The 15,958-nt window shown below is 55.6% G+C and overlaps 6 protein-coding genes across 6 annotated transcripts; 3 read left to right on the top strand and 3 right to left on the bottom strand.

The window, feature by feature from the left end:
* Positions 1 to 137: 137 nt before the first annotated feature.
* CkaCkLH20_10625 (uncharacterized protein) lies at positions 138 to 3,598 on the bottom strand (the record flags this gene model as incomplete). Its single annotated transcript, XM_038893339.1, has 5 exons — positions 138 to 689; positions 1,310 to 1,394; positions 1,457 to 1,535; positions 1,591 to 3,406; positions 3,455 to 3,598. 5 exons carry the CDS (start codon positions 3,596 to 3,598, stop codon positions 138 to 140), a joined length of 2,676 nt encoding a protein of 891 aa, XP_038741454.1.
* A 432-nt stretch (positions 3,599 to 4,030) lies between these two features.
* Positions 4,031 to 6,067, top strand: CkaCkLH20_10624 (uncharacterized protein; the record flags this gene model as incomplete). The annotated part of the gene is made up of 3 exons (XM_038893338.1): positions 4,031 to 4,063; positions 4,114 to 4,380; positions 4,433 to 6,067. The coding sequence occupies 3 exons, from the start codon at positions 4,031 to 4,033 to the stop codon at positions 6,065 to 6,067; spliced, it is 1,935 nt and encodes a 644-aa protein (XP_038741453.1).
* Positions 6,068 to 6,620: 553 nt separating this feature from the next.
* Positions 6,621 to 7,907, bottom strand: CkaCkLH20_10623 (WD domain-containing protein; the record flags this gene model as incomplete). Its single annotated transcript, XM_038893337.1, has 5 exons — positions 6,621 to 6,787; positions 6,837 to 7,462; positions 7,519 to 7,614; positions 7,668 to 7,707; positions 7,766 to 7,907. The coding sequence occupies 5 exons, from the start codon at positions 7,905 to 7,907 to the stop codon at positions 6,621 to 6,623; spliced, it is 1,071 nt and encodes a 356-aa protein (XP_038741452.1).
* Positions 7,908 to 8,928: 1,021 nt separating this feature from the next.
* CkaCkLH20_10622 (uncharacterized protein) lies at positions 8,929 to 11,343 on the top strand (the record flags this gene model as incomplete). Its single annotated transcript, XM_038893336.1, has 3 exons — positions 8,929 to 8,976; positions 9,042 to 10,131; positions 10,181 to 11,343. 3 exons carry the CDS (start codon positions 8,929 to 8,931, stop codon positions 11,341 to 11,343), a joined length of 2,301 nt encoding a protein of 766 aa, XP_038741451.1.
* A 622-nt stretch (positions 11,344 to 11,965) lies between these two features.
* CkaCkLH20_10621 (uncharacterized protein) lies at positions 11,966 to 12,845 on the bottom strand (the record flags this gene model as incomplete). The annotated part of the gene is made up of 3 exons (XM_038893335.1): positions 11,966 to 12,241; positions 12,317 to 12,645; positions 12,707 to 12,845. 3 exons carry the CDS (start codon positions 12,843 to 12,845, stop codon positions 11,966 to 11,968), a joined length of 744 nt encoding a protein of 247 aa, XP_038741450.1.
* A 1,846-nt stretch (positions 12,846 to 14,691) lies between these two features.
* On the top strand, positions 14,692 to 15,690 carry CkaCkLH20_10620 (uncharacterized protein; the record flags this gene model as incomplete). Its single annotated transcript, XM_038893334.1, has 3 exons — positions 14,692 to 15,079; positions 15,133 to 15,370; positions 15,417 to 15,690. 3 exons carry the CDS (start codon positions 14,692 to 14,694, stop codon positions 15,688 to 15,690), a joined length of 900 nt encoding a protein of 299 aa, XP_038741449.1.
* Positions 15,691 to 15,958: the final 268 nt, after the last annotated feature.

Below are 15,958 nucleotides of genomic sequence, written 5' to 3'. Positions count from 1 at the left end.
TGACTAGAATTTAGAAGCTGTTTATAGTGCTGATTCCAAGACGTCTGCTGAAAAGGCGTTCTAGTTGGTAGATATACGGCATCATCGCTCCTTTTCTTTCCCTGGTTCTGCAAGCTTCTCTCACGCTTGTTGTGTTCTCAACTAAGCATTATCTCCTTAAACTTCGCGCTTCGGAACGATTCCTTGAAAACCTTCCCGGCTCCGACCCTTTCCCACTTCTCATCTTTCCTCTCAATGAGCAGCACATAGAACAAATCCCATTCGCTCTGTTCCCGCTCTTTTGGTATATAATACGTCCACTCCTGGCACTCAGAAAGAGTAAAGTTCTTCGCCTCCGAGATGGCGATAAACTCTTGTCTACCAGACGCTTTGTACGCCCACTCCGCATCCAATACGATCGAACCGCACCAGTCTCCAACTTCGTCGGCGATGTGATATCTCACCGTTTCCATGTCGACATCAAAATTTCTGCTCTCAGACTTCTCGATATGAGGTTTCCGGGGCGCGGCTTCTGTGATGTGAAGCCAGGTGTGCCACGTGCGGAACTGCAGGATTGGCAGGAGAGGGAACTCGGACGACTCTAACTGCGAGTCGAAGGGGGCTTTGACGACGCGGTACGGGTAGTCCCTCAGCGTGATGTTGAACTCTTTCCTACCCTCGTCGAAGAGCATTTCGTAGAAAGCAATGTTCTGGACAGATTGATCGGATTCGGATCTCACACGAGTTGTTGGGCGGCTTGAAGATACTTGATCAGCTTTCTATCTCTTCTCGGCTTGGAGGTGACTTCTTTGGGATTACCGATGGCTCCTTCCTGTTCCGTGGCGTCCATGCGGAGGCCCAGATTCCTCGTCGCTGTACCGAAAGCTGTTTACGTCCGATCGTGTTCTTTCTCGTGTCCCTCGCTCCTGATGCTTGTCAACTCTCAACCTGTTCTGTCGTGAAAAGCCCAAGGGAGAGTCTAAAATTCACGAAAAAGGCTTACCCTGCTGCTTCGTCTCCTGTCATGACGTGAGGAGACTCCTCTTTCCTCGTCTGATTCGTTGTAGATCCTGTTGTTAATGACAATTGGTTGAGCAGGAGGAGCTGGTGGTGGTGGGTAAGGGAAGGGCAGCTGCTGGTAGGAATAAGGAGACGCTTGTGGATAAGACGGAGGAGGCGGTAGTGGATGCGAATATGAGGGTCGGATTATGACGGGGCTTGGTGGAGGTGGAGGGCTATCACGTCGCCTTCGTTCTATATCAGAATGCCTCCGACTATCTCTTTCGCTTGGGAACCTCGCGTGTCTTCTTTCTCTCATGAGCGGGGGCACTTCTCTGGCATAGCTTCTTTCCCGGAGCACGATATCAACATCATCTTCCGTGAACGTGTGGGCGGACTCTCGATCATCGTCTTCCCTGTAAACAGAATCAGCTTGGTTCGGACTAGTGCAAGTTCCAGTCTTCTCGAAAGTCCTTACTCAGATTCGCTGCGAGAGCCATCTGCGTGCCTATCTCTGTCTCTCCGGCCATGTGAGAATTCACGTTGATATGGAGCACCTAGGACCTGCGTTAGTGCTCTAGTCTGCAGGCCATAGTAAATCGGCCGTCTCACCTCTTCTTTGCGTGTAACCCTTCCAGTTGGAGTTCTCGCTGATGTCTTCCTCGGATTCGTGATAATCCCACAACGGCCGCAAGTCTCCGTGTCCGTCTCTAACCCACCACTGGATCCAGGTATGGGTATCCAGCCACTGCGACACATTATCGAGCACGCCGCCCACCAGATCATCCTGATAGGTCGCCTCCCCCATCCATCCAGTCCACGACCAACTTGGGAAGTCCGGAATCGTGTGGTTCCCGTCTTTGACTGGCTTCCCATCTTTGTCCAGGATAATTCTCCTCTTCAGAGACCTGACAGGCTGCCAGAGCAGTGCGAGATCAAAATGAGAGCTCGGCAGCCCATGGACGAAAGGTGCACGCATCCGTTCCTGCATCATATTCGCCATGCCACTGAACGCCGCCAGGATGTCCTGCGCATGGCTGAGCTTCCTCTCGGTGTACAGCTCCACGCACTTCATGTACACCCAGAACGCGCGGTTGTTCAACTGCCGAAACATCTGCATCGGCGCGTCGACCAGATCGAGAGACCACCCCGCGCCCTTCTGGTCTCCAAAGATGTCCTCCGACATGCCGGTTGAACGGCACTGGAAGTAGACCCGGCCGTTTGTGAAGATGAGGCAACGTCTGGAGAGGAGCCTCTCTTGGAACGTCCACGCCCTCTCGTTCCACTCCGACGCGCGGATATAGATCTCGGGCGGACGCGTCACCATCAGGTCGAGCCGAGGGATGACGGCCCGCTTGTACTGAGTTTTGTTCCGTTCCTCCGGTTTCATGGCTTTAAGTCCCTCCGATGCGTCGCCGTCTGCTGCGCATATGGTGAGTGCCGCGTTGCCATAGATGAGGTCCATGTTATAGGCGTTGAGCTTCCAGGACCTCGGGCTGTTTTGCACGATGCAGAGACGGTCAATCCATATATAGCTGAACCCAAGCCGTCGCGTCAGGTCGAAAGAGTCCTGGATCGCTTTCGGCAACTCGTTGAGTGCGTTCTCCAATCCCCCATGTGTTCGATGGAGCATCACATTATCTGTCGTCGTCTTGTACGCCTCGTCGTCGCCGCCCCAAACGTAGCTCAACGCCACGTAGGGCTCATGCTGGCCGTTGCTAGCAGGTCTGCGAGCATCCCTCTCTCGACGATCGGAGCGGCGAGGGAGTTGAGTCAGCTGCATGTTCTGTACGTCGATGACCCCGAAATAGGAGTGCGAGACCATCTCATCGAACCTATCGGCCCCATCATGGAGATCCTCGCGACACGGACCCCGGTGGGACTTCTGGCAAAGATCGAGCCAGGACCGGATCAATGCCTGATTCTCGATGTCAGGAGCAATCGTGCGTCCCAAGAACAACGAATCCTTCGCCCAGACACGATCCGCATCGGACGCCGTCCGCGCAAAGGTCTCCGGCGCCACGTAGACCAGATACGCATCCGAGAGCTTCGCCGTGCCCCATCTGATATGCAAGCGTCTGGTCAGGCCACGAACCATGTTCTTGGGGTTCGTCCCTCGACTGCTCGACGACGCCGCCTCGCGGCCATCGATCTCCCAACTGAGTGAGCAAGACGCATCTTCAAGGACTTCGCTGTCGAAGAATTCGCCGTTGGCCTTCTGCGTCCCCGCATCCTGCACGGAGTCGACGATGAGCGCGCATACCGGGCACGAGGAAGAGCGAGCCCGTATCTTCCTCAGTGTTCCCAGCTGTCGCGCGGTCGTGTACGAGCGCAGCGGTCGGCCTGACGATGAGCCTTGGGATCCCGAAGACTGGACTTTGAAGCTGTGGACGCCTAGATCGAGAGTTTTGCACTCTCTACACAGGACCTACGACATGTTTAAGCCTAGAGGTTTTAAAACGCGGCGATGACGAACCTTGATCTCGCGACGGCGATCGTCGCTATTGGTTTCCGACGGCACGTAGGTCTTGCTGTCGGATAGTGAGGGCTGTGGCGATTCCGGGATGTTGGACATGCGTCGCAGGCGACCATGGCTGGGCGGTTCCGCAGGACTCATCATGTTAGCGTTGTTGATGTGCGGATTGACATCGCAAATGCTGGATTGTGAGATATCAAGTTGGTATCATGCGACTTTATGAGGAGGAGGTTGGGGCTGACGGCCTGCATGCGCTTACGTTCAGCTCATTAGCCGTCTTTCAGCTTGAAATGATTGCGACACCGCAACTTCATTAATAGACAAGCACTAAGTGCTTACACAGTGTCATTACAGTATCCAGATGGTGTCCACTATTGAAGCTGATGAGATTTGATGAAACTGATTCACTTCTCATGTATGTAGTGTCAAGAACGTCTCAATTGAGTGAACTTCAAGAGGAGGATTCAAGCCCCTGGCTCTAAAGTCGCGCTAGCGGGACTCACAACAGATTGACTGCCTAAATTTCACACCCCTCCTTACAACAACATCTGAAATCGTTCATCACACACAATCATCATGTCACAAGCAGCGCAAGATCACCCTATTAAGGTAAACGCTTCACATTCACGTCCATGAACAATATCTAACCCATCTCCCAGCTCCCAGGCTTCGGCCTCCCCCTCAATCACAAGCCAGAATCCCACTTCCCCACAGCCGTGGACGACTGGTTCCAATCCTGGCCGCACACAATCCGGGAGCGCTGCATGGTAACCCTCATGGAAGAAGTCACACTTGAGAAAGACTGGGACTCCAAGGCGTTCTCGGACTCTGCCATCTCAGACTGGAAGAAACGCGTCATGGCGAAAAAGTGGCGGCGAGACGATGGCATCCGGCACGGAGATTTTACCGAGACCATGTTCGAATGCGTGAGAGTCCCGGATTCGTGGAATGAAGAGTTGTGACTGATGTGCCTGCCAGTTCATCGAAGAGCTCCAGGGAAAAGCGAAGCTGTACCAAGAGACGGGCATCGTGCCGGTTCTTGACATCGAAGTCCGCCTTGCGAGGTCAGATAAAGCCATTACGCCGGAGTTGAACAAGTTACTCCAGAAAGCCGCAGTTTCCATCCAGGAGACATCAACTCGTCGGATGGACTGGAACGCAGGTAAGGAAGACATGTCCGGCGCCACCGTCTCAACCCCAAGCGCCGACTGCGTCTCCATCAACCTCATCGACCCAAACATGTATCCCCTCATATACGGCCGCTCCAGAGTCCTCCCCGACAAAGAAATCACCCTCGACGACAGCCTCAACCACATCGCCAAAGGCGTAACGATCCCCACACCAAGCCAAGACGAGAGAATCCACACCGACGGCTTAATGGGCGAGCAACGCACCCTCTGGTCCGGAATATCCCAATGGCTCCCCACCAACATCTCATTCCCAGACGGCGTCAACGCCAAGATCACGAGCTACATCAACAACCTCCACCCCAAGGACCACGCAGACGTCTACCCCCTCCTCGAGGAGGTCGTCACCAGGACCATGCCGCTGTGGAACGTCGTCTACGCCACGGTCTACAAGGACACGATGCCCTGCGACATGCGGATGGACTGGAACAGCGGCGGCCTGGAGTTCCCGGGCACGGCGCCGTATGACCCGCTGAACATCAAGGACGACTTGATGAACGGGCTCATCGACGACGATGAGTGGCAGAGGAGGACGAACCAGTGGCTTGCTGATCAAAGCTTCACGCGCAGACCGGAGCCCTTGCTGAAGAAGGATAAGGGTTACGGCGCGGACAAGTGCATATTGACGCCGGAATCCATCGCAGATAAGACGGTGATGCTCGGCGAAGTCGGCGGCATCCAGGTTGTTGTCAAGATGAGCGCCGTGTATCTCACCCCGGAGAACCCAGTTTACGACTCACAGAGCGAGTTCGCTTTGGACGGCGCGCTAAACGACCGCATCGCCGCGACGGCCGTCTACTTCTTCGACGACGACAACGTCACCGACTCGCGGATCTCTTTCAAATCGCGATTCCACGGGTTACATTTCGAAGAGGAGTGCTGGTATAACGACGGCGACGAGCGATACGTGGAGCAGACGTTCGGGTTCAGACCGCCCGCGCCTTCCTTGCAGGACGTGGGGTCCGTCACCATGCGGGAGGGTCTGATGGTAGCCTACCCGAATGTGCTGCAGCACAAGAACCTGTCATATCGATTGAAAGACCCGACGAGACCGGGACACAGGAAGGTGTTGACGCTGTATCTGGTGGACCCGCGGATCAAGGTCTTGTCGACGGCTAATGTGCCGCCGCAGCAGGCTGAGTGGTGGGTCAGGGAGTTCGCGAGAGATAACGGACAGGTGAAGGGTTTGCCTAAGGAGGTGGTCGACATGGTGGTGGACAACATTGGTGATATTCCGATTCCGAGGGCAGATGCTAGAAGAGTTAGGGATGAGGTGGTGGCAGAAAGGCGGGAGTTAGAAAAGGGGGTTGGTGGGGTACTGTCAGCGTATATCGTCAATGTTGGATTCTTTTCAGGGGAAGGTTTTGATGGTGATGAAAGTGTGGATGAGGAGGATGAGGATGAGGATCATCAGTCTGATGGGTGATGGGGGTGCTGGACAACTAGGCTGCTGAAGACACAAAGCAAAGAGATGAGTCTTGCACATGCTTCTTTCCTGGTATGTTGGCAATGATATGCAGCATTGTGAATGTTGAGAGCACCCAAAGTCTGGTAACGTTTATTCTAATCTTAATTGCCATTCATAGCATGTCTAGTTTGGCCACATCCGCAAAGGCCCATTGTAATAACCCAAACACTACATGTATTTTACCCGCACGCGCACAAGCTTTATGACAGATCCAGCAGCAACGGAATCTCTCGAGTCTCTAGGTACTCCTCTCGCGCTTAGCTCAGTCTGTACAAGCCAGGCGGCGGCGGTTCACCCGGGCCAACAGCCCCTTCTCCTTGTCCAAACTATGTTCATCAGCGGCAGACGCCAGAAATCGACCCATCAGGTGATGAGACATCGCTGGGGTTTCATCGACGGAGTTGCTTCTCATGTGCGAGCCGTCATAGTTGCTTGATGGGACTCGGCTGCTGGCAGGGGTGGATAGGTCACTATCATCGAAACGTGACATCACGCTGGAGGCCGTGCTCTTCTAATCCACGGTCCGCTCTGCGTTGGTGGCACCGCGCCAGAGACCGTAGAAACCATCACAGTTCTTCCAAAGCTTGATGGTACCATCCTCAGAGCTGGTAGCGTACAGTTTGCCGTCGGGAGCAAAGGTGATGGACCAGATAGGACCATGGTGGCCCTTTAGGGTTTCTGTGGGACGTCAGTTGTAAACATGGCACCGTGAATATGCGCAACTCACCAATTTCGCTGCAGTCGTCCCAGCGGTAGACGTGGGCCCAGGTGCCGGGGTCCTCTCCCACGACGAACTTGCGACCCTTGAGATCCAAGCCTACACTGGCAGCGCCGTGCTCCAAGTTGAAGCGCTTCAGCTCATCCATTGCCTGAGGACCGCCCCAGAAGTGAACGGACTTGCCGGCCGCGACAGCCAGAACCGGAAGACCGTTGCCGATGTCGCCAGGAGAAGTGAACTCGGGAGCCAGAGAAACAAGCTCGCAAGACTTGATCTCGGCGTCGAGAACCTCCTTGCGAATGACATGGCGTGTGGGGAGGTCGAACCAGCGGAGGGTGTTGTCGGAAGCGGTCACAATCGTGTTGGGATCCTTAGTCCACGCGATGAACTTGATCGAGCCGGTGTGGGTGCCCTCGCCGATCTCGAAGCCGGCCGAGGCCTGGACGGTGACGGGAGTGCCAGCGGGGGCGTTCGGGTCGGAGGGGAAGTCGCTGAGGTCGAAGACACGGAGCTTCTTCTCCATGCCGCCAGTCGCGATCAGGTCGGAGTTGTCAGGAGGGTAGGCAACGGCGCGGACGATGTGGTTGTGCTGGAGGGTATAAAGGACCTCGCCGCTGTGGGTGTCCCAGACCTTTCTACATGTTGTCAGCGATGGCTGATTTGTGTAGTGTCGCACGAAGTATGTACTCACGCGGTGAAGTCGGCGGAGGCGGTGGCAGCGTTGGAGGCATCCGGGCTCAGCCTGGCCTGCCAGACGGCACCCTTGTGGCCTATGAAGGTTCCGATCCTGTCGGTCGAAGGTTAGCGACGCAGTTGCAGGCGGAGAAAGAGAAGACATACCAGTCGCCGGTGATGCCATCGCGCAGCATGGGATTTCCATCTGCGACAGGGTTAGCAGAGCCCTGATCGCAGCGCCAGTCTCTTGGTCGCAAGCTTACCCTTGCAGGCAGAGATCATGTAGTACTGCTCTCCTCCGAGGGTAGAGAAGCAGACGTGAGGAACAGGTCGGGAGTGGCCGTGGCAGGTGAGAGGAACATATTGGCGTGACGTCTCGCCGGCGGCGATAGGGGTGGTAGCCATGGTATCGGTGTTTTGGTATCGAAGTGTGGTGTTTCGAAGCTGTTCGCAGTCGCAACGTGTGCGCTGGGAGACGAGAGGAGACGAGAGAGGGGGGTATCAAACGGCGAACGACGCGACGCGGGACGATTGCCAGTGGATCAATATGGAAAGCGTGAAAAGTGTCAGAAGACGAGGGAAAAGAGAGACAGTCAATACAGCCGTAACGTCGTAAATGTTCGTGGAGGAGGCGATGAGGATCGTGAGACAGGAAAAGTGAACGCCTCAAGCAGCGCAGCGAGAGGAAGCAGCAGAAACAAAAATCGGGAATTGGGAGCCAGAGCTGCGAGACGATCAGGAGCAAACAGAAAAAGAAGCTCAGCAAATGAGAAGGGCGGAAAGGAGGGAATAGTGGGGGTGTTTTGTGCCGACTCGGAGCAGGGCCGATGGGGGTTCTGGAAGGAAGGAACACTTGTGAAGGTCACGGTGAGATTCGATTCGATGGACCCCTGAAACCAGCCCGCTGTCTCTTTCCCTTCAGCAGAATCCCAATTGACCCCGCGCCTGCTGATGGTGAATCGTGGCTTGAAAGAAGGAAAGTTGGCTGTCTGGCGCTGGTTTGATTGGATAAAAAGAAGTGGAGCTACATGCTTTCATAAGCAGATCTCCAATTGTGGCTGGTGCTATCCCGCCTTGCCGTTTTTGGAAAGGGAACTCAATGGAAGCAGGAAGGCGCGCAGGGATGGGAGCTGGTGATTGCCTGGGGGACAAAAGCACTGACCCCTCAATGGCTCCTCCCCACTTCGACTTGCCCCCCCTTGTGGCGCAGTGGAGCTTCAGCGTTCCCGCTTCCATCGTCATCGCCCAGCTGCCACCAGTCGCAGCAGCAGCACCAGCAACAGCCAGCATCCGGCCAACGGCACCTCACCTTACCAATTCACAACAACCGCCTCGGTCTCCAAATCATCAACGAAAGGTGTGAGCTGTTTACGCCTGGCCTCTTTTCCGCGATTTTTCCTCCATAACCCTAATCAAGTCGACAGCCATGTCCGACTTCAAGCTCTCCGCTCAGCTGGCTGGTCACGACTCCGACGTATGTTCACACAACGTAGCTCTACTGCTTCGTTTCCAATGCTAACGCGTTATGTAATCCGACAGGTCAAGGCCGTCAGCTTCCCAGCTCCCCATACCATCCTGTCTGCCTCTCGTGATGGCAGCGTACGAGTCTGGCGCCAGACGTCCGACTCTCCCCCATCTTTCGAACCATCAGTCTCGAGCCAAACCTCTGAATTCGTCAACTCCGTCACATACCTCCCCGCCTCCGAGGCTTACCCGGATGGCCTCATCGCCTCAGGCGGCAAGGATACCATCGTCGAGGTGCGGCCACTACAATCCAGCCCCAGCGACCATGCCGAGCGACTGTTGATCGGCCACTCGAGCAACGTCTGCTGCTTGGACGTCTCGCCCAAGGGAACATACATCGTGTCAGGTGGCTGGGACTCACAGGCCCTCGTTTGGAGCACTAGCAAGTGGGAGTCGGAGATTCGTCTCAGCGGCCACGAGAAGAGTGTCTGGGCCGTGCTTGCACTGGATGAAGAGACTGTTGTCACTGGCTGCGCCGATACGAGCATCCGTATATACAACCTCCGAGCCGCCGTCGCCGGTGATGCCGAACCCCGCTCCACCATCTACACCCCCGAAGTCGTGCGCGCCCTCTGCAAGGTACCCAAAGGTCACCCGAGCGGAGCGGATATCGCCAGCGCCAGCAACGACGGTATTATTCGCTTGTGGAAGTTGAACGGCCAGCAAGTCGGCGAGCTCCACGGCCACGAGTCCTTCATCTACGCTCTCACCAGTCTGCCCTCTGGAGAGTTGGTCAGCTCGGGCGAGGACCGTACAGTTCGGATATGGAAGGGCAACGACTGCGTTCAGACCATCACACACCCTGCTATCTCGGTATGGACAGTCGCGGCCAACGCCGAGACTGGTGACATTGTGTCTGGAGCGAGTGATGGTGTTGCGCGTGTCTTCACCCGGAGTAGCGAGCGTGCTGCCAGTCCCCAGGCAATCTCCGACTTTGAAGAGTCAGTGAAGGCGTCGTCCATCCCTCAACAACAACTGCCGTCTATCAACAAGGAGAAGCTACCTGGTCCGGAGTTCCTCCAGAGCAAATCTGGAACCAAGGAGGGTCAAGTACAGATGATCAACGAGGGCAATGGCAACATTACGGCACATCAGTGGTCAGCGAGTAAGTCACGTTTTCATGTTCATTCCGTTGGGTTACTAAAGTCTTCTAGGCCAACAACAATGGATCAACATTGGCACAGTGGTCGACTCTGCTGGAAGCAGTGGCAAGAAGACGGAGTACAACGGCAAGTCCTACGACTACGTATTCGACGTCGACATCGAAGATGGCAAGCCTCCTCTGAAGCTGCCCTACAACCTTTCCCAGAACCCCTACGACGCGGCGACTAAGTTCTTGAACGACAACGAGCTTCCCATCAGCTACCTGGACAATGTCGCCAACTTCATCACCCAGAACACTCAGGGTGCCACCCTCGGCCAATCCGCACCTGCTTCGTCCGACCCGTACGGAACCGAGTCGAGGTATCGCCCCGGAGAGTCGGAGCTGAGACCCAAGGTGCTGCCTCAAGCCGAGTACCTCAATATCACGGCCGGCAAATATGACGCGATGATCAAGAAAATTCTTACCATCAACGCCAACATGATCTCCTCAGGCCGCAAGGACGCCGCCCTGAACCCTACAGAGCAGAACACGCTGAACGGTGTGAAGGAGGCCATCGAGAGCTCCAAGCCTGTGGACCAGGCAGGTGTCGACCTCGCCATCAAGATTGTGACTCTGTGGCCGTACTCGGACCGTCTTGCCGGCCTGGACCTATTGAGATGCGTTGCCCCGTCGCCTCTTGCGGCCGAGGTCTCGACTTCAGAGGGGTCATTCCTCCGTGTCGCTGTCTCCAGCGCTTTGAACGCTCCAGACGGCGCTGCGCCGAACGAGAACTCGGTCATGATGGCTCTGCGCACATTCGCCAACATCTTCGGCTCTCCCAAGGGCGAGGGGTTGGCAGCCAAGGAGGCCGAGACAGCCGCGTCTCTCATCGAGCGTGTGCTCGGTCTCTCTGGCGGTGCCGCCATCGGTCAATTCAACCGCAACATCCTCATCGCGGTGACAACCACGTTGATCAACTACGCCGTCTTCGCGCACAAGGAGAGGACCTCATCGCAATCGAAGCGATTCGTCACGGCAATCGGAAAGATCCTGTCGGAGCAATCAGACTCCGAGGTCATCTACCGGGCGCTTGTCGCATTGGGAACCTTTGCCTCCATCAGCCAGGCCGAGATTAAGTCCCTCGGAGGTGAGGGCTGGATCAAGTCTGCCGTGGACAAGGTCTCGGAAGTCCGGGTGAAGGAGCTGGGAAGAGAAGCCCTGCAGCAGCTGTGAGCACTCAAGTGCGACGAAACCCTTTATTAATAAGCGTCGGATCCGGAGGTATAAGACAGGTCGGGGAGTGACGGCCACGGTGATGTGACGGGTGTCCCGCGCGTGATGAAGCCACGGCCAAACACGGGCGGGGATGAGTGCGATTGGAAGCCGGCATGAACAATTAAGCTAGTTGTAGAGCGCGATGCGGGGCGTGATGAAACCGCTCCAATGATACATGTTTTGAGATCATGGCTGCTGTCGTTCGTGATCTCGTACCGACTGTGCTGGAGTCTCATCTCGTTGATCCGGAACGTGTCAGAGCATGATGGAAGCTAATGTTGGAGAATTCCATCGGCTCTCCATCCAAAACCATCACATCCCGCAGAGATAAGTGTCAATGGTTGAATAACGATTCTGAATTCCAGTCCGTAGAGCTGAATGATCCTGCAACGTACAGAGACCAGCGTCTTGCGTAGCAGTCAAGTAATAAGAAAACCAAGATATCGAGGCTTTTCACGCCTATCAAAAGATCCCCCCCATCCAAACGCCATCTTTATGCCCCCGCCAAATATACAAAAAGTTTCCCCTCAAAAGGTATATATATAACCGGACCCAAATCGTCATCATCTCACGAGCACCTTCACAAGAACACCCACAGCCCCCCGATAACAATGGGCACCCAGCTGAAGACGGCCCAGGTGCTCTGCGGGCGCTTGCCGAAGTACCAGAAGGTGACGGTGTGGGAGGAGGATGAGTCGGAGGTGGCGGCGGCGGCCTGCTCGGGGCTCTGGCCGGACTCGCGGGTGGTGATGGTGTAGACGTCGGCGAAGCCGATGTCTTGGGAGTTGAAGCAGTTGGACTCGTTGACGTTGCCGATCTTGGGGTCGCCGGGTTCTGCGAATTCGATGTCGACGCACTATTTTTGTTCGTGTTAGTTGATATTCCCAGGCATGTGCTTTTTCAATTGCACTCTCGAGGGGCGAGGACTTACGGAGAAGAGCGAGGCGCCGTGTACGGCCAACTCGACAATCTGAATCGTGGCGTGGTCGCCGGCCTTGACGGTCGTGTTGGCGGGCAGAGGGACCTGCGGGAGGCAGACGGTGCCCGGGTACGGGTTCTTGCTGGGGCCGAGGATCTGGAAGACGGGGACCATGGGGAAGGACATGTTGAAGGGACCGCCGTCGGGGCCGTCGGAGCCGAAGCCCATGTTGACGTACATGAAGGCCGTGGCGTGGCCTTGGAACCAGCCCGGCTGCCAGGCGAGCGCGCCGCCGGTCGTGGGCCAGTAGGTTCTGTTCTGGGTTACGCCCATGCCGCCGCCTGGATGGGATGTTAGCGATTTTGTCTCTGGTGAACGATGGGAGCGAGGGGGAAGACGCACATGGGTATGTCCATTGCATGCCGTACGGGAACGAGTCGTTTGTGATGAGGTTGTTGCCGCGCCATCCCGGGTAGGAGATGACGATGTGAGCGGATGCCGTCGCCGCGAGGACGAGGGCTGATAGTGTTGAAAAAAGCATCTTGTCGGTATGTGTGTGTTGTCGGTGGGTTTGTGATTTCGAGAAAATCGAGGAACCTCCCTCTTTGCGACGTCCGAATCTCTTCAACTTCTGTCGTGACCTGCTCGTTGTTCCACAGCCGCTTCGCTTATTGAACCCCGCCTCTTGTTTGCCCGCAGCGGGTGGTTGGTCTTGGCTTGATGTTTGCTTCTTTCTGCCCTCCGAGGCCGCAAACTTGCCAGTCGTCGTCGAGTATCAGCCGTGACAAAAGACAGGAAGATGTCTCGGTAGCCCCGTCACGAAGTAAGAAGAAAATTACAGCTTTGTAAGTTTCAAAATCTCAAAGAGAAAAAACGGTCCGCACTAGCAGGAGAACAGAAGAGGACGGGAGGAGGCGAGAACGGCGGCCGTACAGGCTATTATTCTGGCCCGCGGAGGCGGTCTCCAGCCGAGCCGCCGTACATGGAGCCATTTCGCATGCGCACCTGCGGCCTCCGTCCAATCGAGGTCTGATGTTGCGTTCTGGCAGAGGTCGAGGTGAGCCGGGGTGTTGGACGCACACACACCGGGGACGAGATGGCAAGATTGGGGGCACCACCACCGCCCAGCCGCCGGTTGGCTGTAGAGGAGCCAGTGAAGATGGCCGACGATGTGCGCTGGGCTGCAGGACGACCCTGTCGCTCACATATTGAGAGGAGGACCAATGGGGTGGTGAGAGCGCCGAGCGAGTCGCTGGGTGCGTCGTGGAGAAGAGCGAATGGAAATCGATATCACACGTTCGGCGGTGGTGGTGCTGGGAGATGAGTGGTTGGGGCGGACAAGGATCAAGAGGCGTGTAAGCGCCGGGAGCTGCAGGTCGAGCGGGCGATGTCACCACAGGACCGTCGCTCTGCCGTCCTGATTGCTCGAGTGGGTTTCTGTGCTCCGGACGTTCTGATTGTGCTGTTCTCCAACAATCCAACAATGCTGAGCTGTGGGAGCTGTGAGCTGCAGGCTGCGAGCTCGTGCCTGGGATATCTGGCCGGGGGCGATTGAATATCCATGGCGCGGCCAGAAATGGGGGCCCTATTTTTGGGGGCCGGGCAGGATTCTTCGGTGGTGTAGCATTCGATGTTGGGGAGATGCAGACCGATTTCCGTTCTTGCGTCGTGCGATTTACGAATGTGATGATTCCATTGCGTTGAACGGCGTCTGTTGTGTTGTTGGATGTGATGGCATTGGAGGTCGTTCAAGTCCAACGGCGCTTGACGGTCGTGATGGAGGCGAAAGTGCCGAAGGAGGTAAGCTGACGGCGCAAACCTCCGAGACGTTGGCTTCGATAGCCTACCGATCAATGGCCCGGCCGCGTGGACTTCAACACTTCGCCACTTGCGACGAAATTCCAATTGGACGGGTTTCTTTGGTGTGTCTTCATGGCCCGGAGGAATCGGCTGGGTCGACGAAGCGGCCGGCTGTTGTACAACGTTGTGTCTTGCACCAGATGTTCATGGTGGACGGCAAATGTGCATTTGACAAGAACTGACAGGCGATTCGAATGGGAACTTGAGGTCGAAAATCAATTAATTTGCCAGGTATTTTGGTTGGAAAGATCGCCGCTTGCATTTGATGCTTCTATTCTGAGCTTTTGGCCGTGCTGATGTGAAGCCGTGAGATTTTAGGCGTGCGACCTTCCAAAATCATGGAAGTGACAGTGACAGTGACAGCTCCGGAAAGCATGGATCTTCGGAGATAAAGATACTTACGTAAGTTCGGACATAAAGCTCACCGCCCCGAAGAAAGTGAAGGCGGTGTCTATTCTGCCGGCCAAAAAGTCAAACCCACCAAGTCAATTTCCCCCACCAAGCCCTCACGAAATCCAGCGCACATCATGGCAGCGACGGAGACGAGACAACCCGAGACGGAGTCCAAGCCGGAAGAATGGTCCTTCGTCAAGTCCAAATCACGGTTCCGTAGGAATCCTCCCAAGGTACCGGCGAAGTACCTAAACGCATCCAAGACCGACAATGAACCCCGCACCTACAAGTCCGTCGCCGAGATCACGGCCGAGTACGAGAACTTCAAGACCCGCTGGCGCGACACGACGTGCCATTCCAAAATCAAGGAACTAGTGAAGGCGAACGCCGGCGATGGTAGAAGGGTACGGCGGGCGGTATGTCTCGGTGTCGGCACGTTTGACCCGGAGGATGGCGGATGGGACGCAAAGAGGAGGAGTTATATTCAGCTGGACGGATTCTTGACTGTTGTGGAAGTCTTGTGTATGTGTGAATGTCATCCTTTTGGTGCAAATCAAGCTCACGCACGTTCTCAGCCGAGATTTACGATGATGTCATTCCGTGTTCCTTCCAAGAACCGAGATTCACGACTAACGACACCGAATTCCTGACGAATCTTGGCCACAAAGTAGTCGAGTCGCCTGCTGCCTTCGAGGCTGTTGACGAAGACACCCTAGTATTCGCGATTCACATGTATCGCCCGATATACGAGTTGGCGTTGGAGAAAGCCTCGCCAGCCATGTTTGTCGGGACCGGCTGGGACGTCTGGGATGGGTAGGTCTTTTTCCCGATGGTTATGGACAGGGACTGACGAGCGCAGAGCCGGAACGATGAAGGATGGAGAGTTCAAGTGCATGAGTGGTATGCACAGATCACACAAGCAGTTTGCTTTTCCTCAAGATGGCACATACACGAGCTTCTCGAGTACATGTCTCTACTGGCGTCCGAAACCTGAAGCACCATCAATAGGAGCTCATCGGGTTTCGGAGAAGGCTCCTGATGAAATCAGAAATACGGAAGATATCAAACAGATCATCGATGGAAACGCCGATCAGAAGACCGAGAAGAAGGATGCTGAAGAGGATGTCGCCTGAGCTGATTGAGCGAACACGTACGTTGAGGAAATGCGGAAATGATGCCCAATTGATGACCACGGGTGGCAGGAGACATGATAGGAAAGGTCAATAGTGGTATGGCGGACGAACTCTCCGTATTTCTGTACGGGCTGCTGCCAAAACGCATCTTCCAGGCCTTAGCCCCAGATCCCTCGTCCATATAGCCATCTCGGTTGTATTGTTTAACGCCGGGCGCGATCCAACCACGACCCGCTCCCGGCGTGGAACAATACAACTGCTTTGGGTA

This window comes from Colletotrichum karsti (assembly GCF_011947395.1).
Source record: "Colletotrichum karsti strain CkLH20 chromosome Unknown Scaffold41, whole genome shotgun sequence".
NCBI classification, from domain to species: Eukaryota; Fungi; Ascomycota; class Sordariomycetes; order Glomerellales; family Glomerellaceae; genus Colletotrichum; species Colletotrichum karsti.
This window is presented reverse-complemented; position numbering and strand designations above follow the sequence as displayed.